At 31.5% G+C, this 9,784-nt stretch overlaps 1 protein-coding gene across 1 annotated transcript in view; it reads right to left on the bottom strand.

Annotated features, from left to right (window-relative positions):
* Positions 1 to 7,657, bottom strand: part of LOC131945222 (hexokinase-1) — an 11,799-nt gene extending 4,142 nt beyond the window's left edge. The window contains exons 1-9 of the mRNA XM_059306259.1: positions 7,569 to 7,657; positions 6,439 to 6,607; positions 6,008 to 6,147; positions 5,156 to 5,237; positions 4,168 to 4,310; positions 2,496 to 2,595; positions 1,637 to 1,716; positions 870 to 982; positions 251 to 406 (exon numbers count right to left, since the gene is read on the bottom strand). Coding sequence (XP_059162242.1) covers positions 251 to 406; positions 870 to 982; positions 1,637 to 1,716; positions 2,496 to 2,595; positions 4,168 to 4,310; positions 5,156 to 5,237; positions 6,008 to 6,147; positions 6,439 to 6,607; positions 7,569 to 7,637 — 1,052 coding nt within the window. The 5' untranslated portion in view covers positions 7,638 to 7,657. The remainder of the gene's footprint in view (positions 1 to 250; positions 407 to 869; positions 983 to 1,636; positions 1,717 to 2,495; positions 2,596 to 4,167; positions 4,311 to 5,155; positions 5,238 to 6,007; positions 6,148 to 6,438; positions 6,608 to 7,568) is intronic.
* Between the last annotated feature and the right edge of the window lie 2,127 nt (positions 7,658 to 9,784).

The following is a 9,784-nucleotide window of genomic DNA, read 5'->3' as shown; positions in this document are numbered from 1 at the left end:
TAAAAGTAACAATTTTTAGCATAGTTAAATTGATAAGGTGTCAGGTAGATTTGAATCAGGTGGTTTCTCTAACAGTTTCTTACAATGAATATTTTCACGAAATATTGTATTAGGCTATTTTTTTCTTGCATTTTTAAGAACATAAATAGTGTGATGTCATAAAGTAGAGAACTGCATTAACGTCAAATAACTAAAAAACTTCGAAAAGAATTTATATCCCACGATTCCCACGTAACCCAGCAGGAGTTACCTCTCCACAGATGTAACATGGGAGGTTGTAAACTCCCATCTCCCATCCACCAACTTCCCTCCCTGGCCATTGAAAAGTGTCCCATCTTTGATCAGCCTGACCAAAACCAGACGCACAAACTCACCCAGGTACAAGCCTGTAAAAGATTTACTAAACCTGAAACATTTAGAGAAAATATTTTAAATCTGATTACCATTACTTAAAATCATTTAGAAAACACAAAACTACTATTAATTAAACAGTGTATGATTGTTATATTCTTATTAATATAAATAAAATTATTTTATACTAAATAAAAAAAGGTATGTTTATTGATTGATTATATGATGTATGATAGTATAATTGATAAAATTAATTATAATTTTCTAATTAATAAAATATGATAATTTAACGAATAAAATAACTAAATAAAATAAGGTATAATTTCTAATAAATAAAATAAAATAAGGTATGTTTATTTATTAATTAAATACATTATGATGTTCTAACTAATAAAATAAGGAATAATGTTCTAATTTATAATATATATTTTAAAGAATAAAATTAGTTAAGATATTCTGATTAATAAAACTATTTATGGTATTTTAATTAAGTAAACAATATAAATATCACAACTAACGTGTTTGATCCTGGGTAATTAGAGAATTTGTCGATTTCTTTCTCGTATTCACTTCTGTAGAAATCCATACATCCACTGTCTCCTGTTCCTGCCAGCTCTGTGCTAATTATCACCTGAAATTTCCGTTATTTAACTTTTAATTAATTTACAAGGTTAATGATTCTTACTAATAAGCACTATTTTTTTGTAATCGCTGGTCTGGGTAGTAAAAAACATAACTTAGGATTTGAGCAATTGGAGCTAGATCTAGGACTCCTGCAGTTTACTCATTTCATCAAAATTATGTAAAATACATGGCTGTATATGTAATGATAGGAAGTTGTTTCGTGCAAGAAATTGCTAGTTTCAAACATGTTAGTACCAAATTTTGTACCAAACATGTTAGTACCAAACTTTGTACCAAAGAGATTAACCATTTAGTTTACATTCTCAAACTTTTATGTTGTTTGAGAAACTGCTTCGACTACAGCTCATTATTTTTTTATCATTCGTGCCCAAGAGATATGATGCAGATGAAGTAGAGTTTCAGAGTCCTCATCATTTGAAGGTATAGTGTGGTCAGTTACCCATTATAGCTGGGTGGACTCAGGGAAGTTCTACTGACTTGAACCCAGATTTCAACATGAGTTTTCAGGTTAGCAGTCTAGCTCTCTATTGCTAGACTGCACCATCTCACTTCAACTATAGTTAACAAAATTAAATGTTATCATAAGTTTTATTTACCAAACTTCTATAATCCATAAAATTAAAATCTAAAATATTCTTACATGTTTAGGGTCCTCATAGTCTCCTGTCCATTTTTCAATGTCTGAAATGTTTTCTACAAAAGCTGCATTAGATCCAGTACCTGGGGACCAAACGATGACAGCAAGAAGATAAACTAATGCATTAAAGAATTGGCCAGCATGGGCAGGCATTAGAGGACCTGATTGCTAAACCATAGTCACTAGTTCGAGTCTTATAGGATGTCCCTTAATCCACCCATCTCTAATGGGTACCTGACTCAAGTTAAAAATACCAAAGGCAGCTAGGCATAGAACTGACCCTACTTTCCCTTCATTGAGTCCAGGTCACAGAAACAAATAAACTCTAATTCATCTGCCCGAATGACAGCCAGGTCAGAAGAGGCCATTTTTTTTTTACTTATACGAAAATATGAATGCTATTTATTTGTAATAACAAGCATAACAAGGAACAGCAGCGTAGAACAACAACAACAAAAAAACAGTTTTTGAAAGTAATCCCCCCCTTATCACATAGCAACCACACACATCATCATAACCAAAGCAGCTACATTAACTGCTTTGATGGAAAAAGCCTTTCCATACTGAATATAATACATAGATTACAGCTTAAAAAATAAATAAAAAGGGCATTCAATGACCAATTGTGTAGTTTTTTTTTCTATTACAAATATTAATGTATGCTTACACAAAGTTATATTATAGTTTTAAAGATTAGAGCAAAGCAATACATTGAAAACAAGAAGTAGGATTTGTTTCCTTTATATTAAGTTATCAAGTTTTTTAAAACAATAAAACAAATAGCAGCAGGTTATTAAAAGAGCTACATGCAGCTCATATAAGCCACAAATTGCTGACCTCATGCTCAAAAAAATTTACTCACCAAGAATCAGCCCAACTCTGCATTTTTTATCCAGGTAGTTTCCAGCCATTAGAGTACTCACAGCATCATTCATGACAACCACAATCTTCACAGGAAGACCCTGTAAAACCACAAATCTTTACAAGTCATACATATGAATGTTTTAAATCAACAATAAACAGTAAACTGTTATAAATTACATATTATGAATGACAACAAAATAGACTTTGTTAGGGATGAAATTATTGACAGTTTATGTTTATGAATTAAGGAAAAAAGAGCGACTTTGGCTTTTTAAAAATAAATTTAGATCCATCTTTTACACATAGCACATCACAGTTTAGTTCAAGCCCAGTTCCCTATAATCTACTGGAGGCATTTCTGGTTGGCAATCACTAAAAGACAAGCTAAATGAGCAGCACAACTTTAAATCTGATAGTTTAGTGTACCATGGGAAGTAACTGGTTTTTTTTTTTTTGTTGTTTCAAATCAGATGTATTTAGTGTACCATGGGAAGTAACTGTTTTTTTTTGTTGTTGTTTCAAATCAGATGTATTTAGTGTACCATGGGAAGTAACTGGTTTTTTTTGTTGTTGTTTCAAACCAGATGTATTTAGTCTACCAAGGGAAGTAACTGTTTTTTTTTTGTTGTTGTTTCAAATCAGATGTATTTAGTGTACCATGGGAAGTAACTGTTTTTTTTTGTTGTTGTTTCAAATCAGATGTATTTAGTGTACCATGGGAAGTAACTGGTTTTTTTTTTTTTTTTGTTGTTTCAAATCAAATGTATTTAGTGTACCATGGGAAGTAACTGGTTTTTTTTTGTTGTTGTTTCAAATCAGATGTATTTAGTGTACCATGGGAAGTAACTGGTTTTTTTTGTTGTTGTTTCAAATCAGATGTATTTAGTGTACCATGGGAAGTAACTGGGTTTTTTTGTTGTTGTTTCAAATCAGATGTATTTAGTGTACCAAGGGAAGTAACTGGTTTTTTTTGTTGTTGTTTCAAATCAGATGTATTTAGTGTAACATTGGAAGTAACTGGTTTTTTTTTTGTTGTTTCAAATCAGATGTATTTAGTGTACCATGGGAAGTAACTGGGTTTTTTTTGTGTGTTTTGTAAACGTGAAAAATAAATTTTAAAAAATCAACATTGTTTTTGTATTATGCCCCTGAGGATTTTTAGCAAAAAAAAGTTTATTATATTAATCATACTTAGTTGGACAGAAAATAGATGTATAACTGGAAATAGATCATCAAATTACATATTTCAGTTTAATATTTTATTGTGCTGAATGAAAATAATATTGGTGAAAATTTACTATATAGTGGATAGCTATTATAGGGGATAGTTTAGATATTTTTAAGCCTGCCGGTCCATAGGGCAAATGAAGTAGAGTTTACCTGTTGCTGTGACCTCGGCATATGTAGGTATAGTGTGCTCAGCACTATGCCCAGCTGCCTGTACTTTCCCTACTGTATGTTAGGTACCCATCAGAGCTGGGTGGACTCAGGGACGTTTTACTGACTTGAAATTGGATTCAAACGTGAGACTTATCAGTTAGCAGTCGAGTGCTCTACGGCTAGGCCACACTGTCTCATTTTGTAAATATAGGAAATACTTATAATTATTAATTATTATACAGGATAATTTAATTATCATTATTTTATAAATATACAGTCATAAGTGTGACCTTGGCTTTTCTTTGGATGGCAGCCTCCAGCATGGCCACTGGATCCTCCCCAACACCATCTGGACATTTGAACGTTTTACTCCACTTCAGCAGGATGCTTTTGTTTAATGCCAGTTGCCGTGTAGGCATTGAAAATGTGAACCCTGAAACAGACAAGAAGATAAATGGAGGATAAGTATCAGGTGTTAATAAATCAAAACTTAGATAATCCTTTCTCAAAAAGTAACATAAACAATAAATGTCAACTAAATTTAGCTTTTTTTTTAAACACATAAAAGGAATGTATGGTCAAAAGCAGGGGTCGGCAACCTGCGGCTCGCGAGCTCTTTTGATGTCGAGGTGCGGCTCTTCAGCTCCATGCACAAATATTAATAATTATTTTATTTTATTCTTGAAACTCATAAAAATATTAGTCTGCATCACTCGGTAATGAACGATATAATAATAAATATAAAAATTAAACACTCGCTATTCTATTTGCAAATTTGACATTTTGTTTTCGCAAATATCTCCCCATGAGTATTCTCAACAGCTTCCTAAAGTTTCATGGCGATCGGATGATGAAAGGTATAGTAATGAATAAAAGACAGACACAAACACACACACACTTACATACTACATACATTGATATATATATATATATATATATATATATATATATATATATATATATATATACGTAATCCTAATCAAAGATCATAATATTAAAATAAAAATGTTAGTGGCTCTTTAAAAGCTTGGAAATGTTGTAAATTGTAACTTTTGGCTCTTCTGTCTGAAAAGGTTGCCGACCCCTGGTCAAAAGCATTAGAGGCTGCTAAATTAATCTGAAAGATAAAAGCCTATATAAGAATCTCATTAGGTTTAAGAAAATCGATGAAAGATAAATAGGTAAGTTTTAGAACAAAAAAACATTAGGTTACTACTTCATTGAAAGAGGAAAATAAATAATTATTAATGACAAACAATAATAAAACAAAAATTTTACCCAATGGAATTTTTTTCTCTGAATTTGCCAGCCCTTGTTTTGTTAGAAAATCTTGAAGACTTTCAGCAATAAAATCAAACACCTAATGTTAGAAATAATAATATTGGTTACCTCCCCTAATTTTCTTCACAGGCTTGAGTTATGGGAACTCAGTAATTTCAATCAATGAACACTGTGCTGTGTTGTCTGTCAATGAACAATGTGCCAACAACAATAGCTTAACAGCTCAGTTCTAAAAAATATTTGACAGGAATTAAATTATTTACAGAAGTGAGAAAAGTTGCTGCTAATATTTACTTATTTCTGTAAATAATTTTTTAACAACAAAGTGTATTACATAAAGTAATAAAATAAAGTGCCCTTTAAACGTTATGGTCCATGAGGCAGAGGAAGTAGAGCTCTTCTGTTTTAGTGACTGGGTATATAAAGGGATTGTATAGTCTGTACTATGCCCAGCTGCATTTACTTCCACCTAGTCAGGTACCCATCAGAGCTGGGTGGACTGAGGGATGTCTTATAGATGCAAACACGGGATCTGAACTCAAAACTTTTGGGTTACCAGTCGAATGCTCTCCTAATCGACCACACAATCCCGTGTACAATGTTATAGGTAAAGTTATTTTAGGTAGTGTGTGTGTGGGGAAGGAGGGGGGTTATATTATAACAAAGTGTAAGATCATAGTATAAAGACATTTTTTAAAAATAAACAACCATCTAAATTTTGAATTGCATTTTAATTTATAAATCTATACAACCCTCATAATTTGATTTATTTTAGAATCTAAATATTAATTTATAAATTAAGGAAAAAGTAACAGATACAATGAGACAACTCCATTAAAGTCCACTAACCCCAGCAGAAGGTCCACTCAGAGTTTCATCAGTCAGTTCGTAGTACTGTGTTGTTGTGTCTGCAACTCCATCTTTAAATCTGACTAGAACCACACGGAAGTTGGTACCTCCTAGATCTAGACCCAGGTAGTCTCCCTGCTCTGGGCAAAATATTTGACAAATTTAACGCATATTTTTTAAAAATAAATGATTAGAAATATATTTAAAATGTTATTGTTAATGTTTAAAAATATGTATGCCATTTCAAATACCAATTCAAAACTTTAATGCTTGATATATGAGTAAAGGAAATAGTAACAGTAAGTTGAACTGATTCAATTTAATTCATCATCTGAAAGCTCTTGTCATAAAATTTACAAGATATGTTTTAATGCCTTATACAAGAAATTATACAAATGTATTACTGGCACAAATAAATGAAACAAAACTACCTGTCCCATCAAGTAAAATTCTGATAAATGTGTTCATCATTAAAAGATCAGATTTTTTTCTAATGTTTTCATCTTGGCTGTTGGCTAGATGCATTTGTTCTTTGAATTCATTCATAAGTTTTTCTAGAATCTCATCAGTCAGGCTGAGTGGCTTCAGTACTTGTTCCAGCTAATTAGAAACATTTAATTAAAGCTTATTAAAGGATTTAATTACAGCTAATTAAAACATTAAATTACAGCTTATTAAAAGATTTAATTACAGCTTATTAAGATATTTAATTACAGCTAATTAAAACATTAAATTACAGCTTATTAAAAGATTTAATTACAGCTAATTAAAACATGTTATTACAGCTAATTAGAACATTTAATTACTGCTAATTAAAACATTTAATTAAAGCTAATTAAAACATTTAACTACAGCTAATTAAAACATATAATTACAATATAAAACATATAATTACAGCTAATTCAAACATTTAAATAAAGCTAATTAAAGGATTTGAAATTGCATTGTTCCAGCTAATTGATAGTTTTTAATTCCAGCTTTTATAGGATTTAGATCTAGTGAAATATACTCTAGCAAATTAAAACATTTAATTTTTAAAACCAAAACATATTTATCATTTACTAAATGTAAAACTTTTATTATTAATAGTAGCTAAATAGTTTTTGAAATAAAAATGAATGTAAATTTTTTTATGCTTAGTTGAGTGTGTTGAGAACAGGGTAGGGTATGTTAAGGTGGTGACCAAGATATATTAGGTCAAGAGGAAGTAGATTCAGGCATCAATGATTCAAGGTTTTTACTAATACTAGTAAATCTGAAATCCCATTATTGAGTACATAATTGCATGAATTTTTTTTAAAGATGGCTGAATCAGTTATTGGTGGCCCCATGATTGTGTCTTGGGCATAAAAAGGAAAAAATGATAAATTTATTATAAATCAGCCAGGTGGATTAATATCCCTCTACAATAGAGAGACCTATATTTGTTAACTTGAATTGTAGTAATTTTTATCTAGCATAAATTATGTGATATAATCTGTGTACATAGTTGTAGTTTAATTAATTAATAATCTGTGTTTCTTATAATTATAATAAAGAAATACTTAAATGAAAAACTGACCTTGTTCCATTTTTCTTGACTAAGATGATTTTGAGTGTAGAGTTTAGAATTTCTACCTTCAAAACTCATTTTTCACGGTGTGGTCTGAAAATAAAAGTAGAAAAACTGTTCTGATCAATATTTCCTTTAAAGTAGCTATTTCTATCAAGGAAGGGCAAATACTTTTCTAATAAGTGGTTGTTAGGATAGTCGGCTACAGTAATTTTACTAATGAAAACATCAGCACTACCAATTTAATATGCATATACATATATATATATATATATATATATATATATATATATATATATATATATATATATATATATATATATATATATATATATATATATATATATATATATATATATATATATATATATATATATATATATATATGTATATATATATATATATATATATATATATATATATGCCTATATATATATATATATATATATATATATATATATATATATATATATATATATATATATATATATATATATATATATATATATATATATATATATATATAATATATATGCCTATATATATATATATATATATATATATATATATATATATATATATATATATATATATATATATATATATATATATATGTATAAGCTGCATATGTATGTTTGTCCCTAACAGATTATGTAATAAATGCATGATCACTCTAATGTGTAGGCTAAAATGTGTACCTTGGCTCAGATCTAGTTCAGACACATTTTCTGAAATGTTCGCATAATCTTAAAAACTTGACTGAGGTTAAAGGTCGAGACTACAAAACAAAATGTCAAATGATACGATTCATGATGCTTTGCCACATAATAGACCTATCTTATATAATGAAATTGTCTTTTTGTTTTATAAGTTTGAGCAGAAATAAATACATTTTTTTCGTTACAAAAGTAACAAGATTGAACTAGTTGGACATAAGATAAAATAAACGTACCAGTCTCTCGTACCTGTACGAACCATGAGAAGAACGGCATGCAGTGCCAAAGAGCAGGTAATTCTCTAAAACACAGAGCACTGTGCTACGTGTGACTGTTGTTGGGAGGAGGGGGGTGGGGGTGAGACTGGCTGATGTAGCACTAACGTGAAAGAGATAAGTGTGTGTGTGGGGGGGGGGGGGGTGTTATCGTAATCTGTTATGGTAATGGGTGAAAATTTTGAAAATATAGAGACTGTTTATTTTGATCTTGGTTGTTGAATGGGAGACGTGTTTGTTGGGATAATACAAGAATTAGAAAATACACGGCTGTAAAGACTATTTAGGGTGTATATTGTCTCTATTTCTTACGTGTGAGTCATCAACTTATGACGTCCGCCCCCCCCCCCCTTCGTCTATTTACAACGTATTATTATTGTGGAGGTCCATAGATATATAGGTCTATTAAAAATGCTCTCAACAAATATATAATTTCAAAATACACAACGTCATTATTTAACCCGTTATGCTGAAGGGTTCAGCAGATAAGTTAAAAGCCAACCGTAAGGAAAGACACGCTGTTAAATATAATTTGACCCTTTCCCAACTCCTTCCCCATCAGTTTCTACCCGACTGTTTTCTCCGGGGTGGGGGGGGGGGCCTGAAATTTTCGGGGGGGGGGGGGGGGGGGGGCTGACAGTGTTATAAGTATATATATTCTATATGCCTGGAAGAAACTCTGCTCCCCGTCACCCAAAAAAGCTTAACCACCACCCACATAACGTCATATTTTATCTTACCTCCCCTTAAAAAAATTTTTTACATTGTTTTTTTTTTAAATAGTGTATATGTCAGGGGCGGAACTACAGTGCCGCCAGACCCCGCAATGCGGGGGGGGGCCCAGACCAATTGGGGGCCCAAAAATCCTGGCTAAATTATTTAAAAAAAAAAAAAAATTAGGTGGAGGTCGAGTTATCTTTCTTCTACAGTTACAAACAAACACGATAGTCGGCAAACGTCTTTGAGAAAAATGCACTGACTATAGCTCGAGAGACCGCCAGACATATAGACAACTTCAAAGACGAAGCATCTGAAATTTGACTGTGCCGGTACGCTTTGAAATCGGGCTGGGGAAATGTTGCGGCGAGGCGACTATCCTGGTCTTCTAGACGATCGGAAAAAGTCGGCACTATTGATGTAGATGTTTATCGGCGCTTTCTTGTCCCCTTCCCTTCCCAACTCTCCCCCCCCCTCCCCCTACCCCTCACTTCTACCCCTCACCACACCCTTACTC

Source organism: Physella acuta, unplaced genomic scaffold, assembly GCF_028476545.2.
Source record: "Physella acuta isolate Inbredline_101_S28 unplaced genomic scaffold, ASM2847654v3 ptg000532l, whole genome shotgun sequence".
Classification (NCBI taxonomy): Eukaryota; Metazoa; Mollusca; class Gastropoda; family Physidae; genus Physella; species Physella acuta.
Note: the sequence above shows the minus strand (reverse complement) of the source record. Positions and strands in the feature narration are given on the sequence as shown.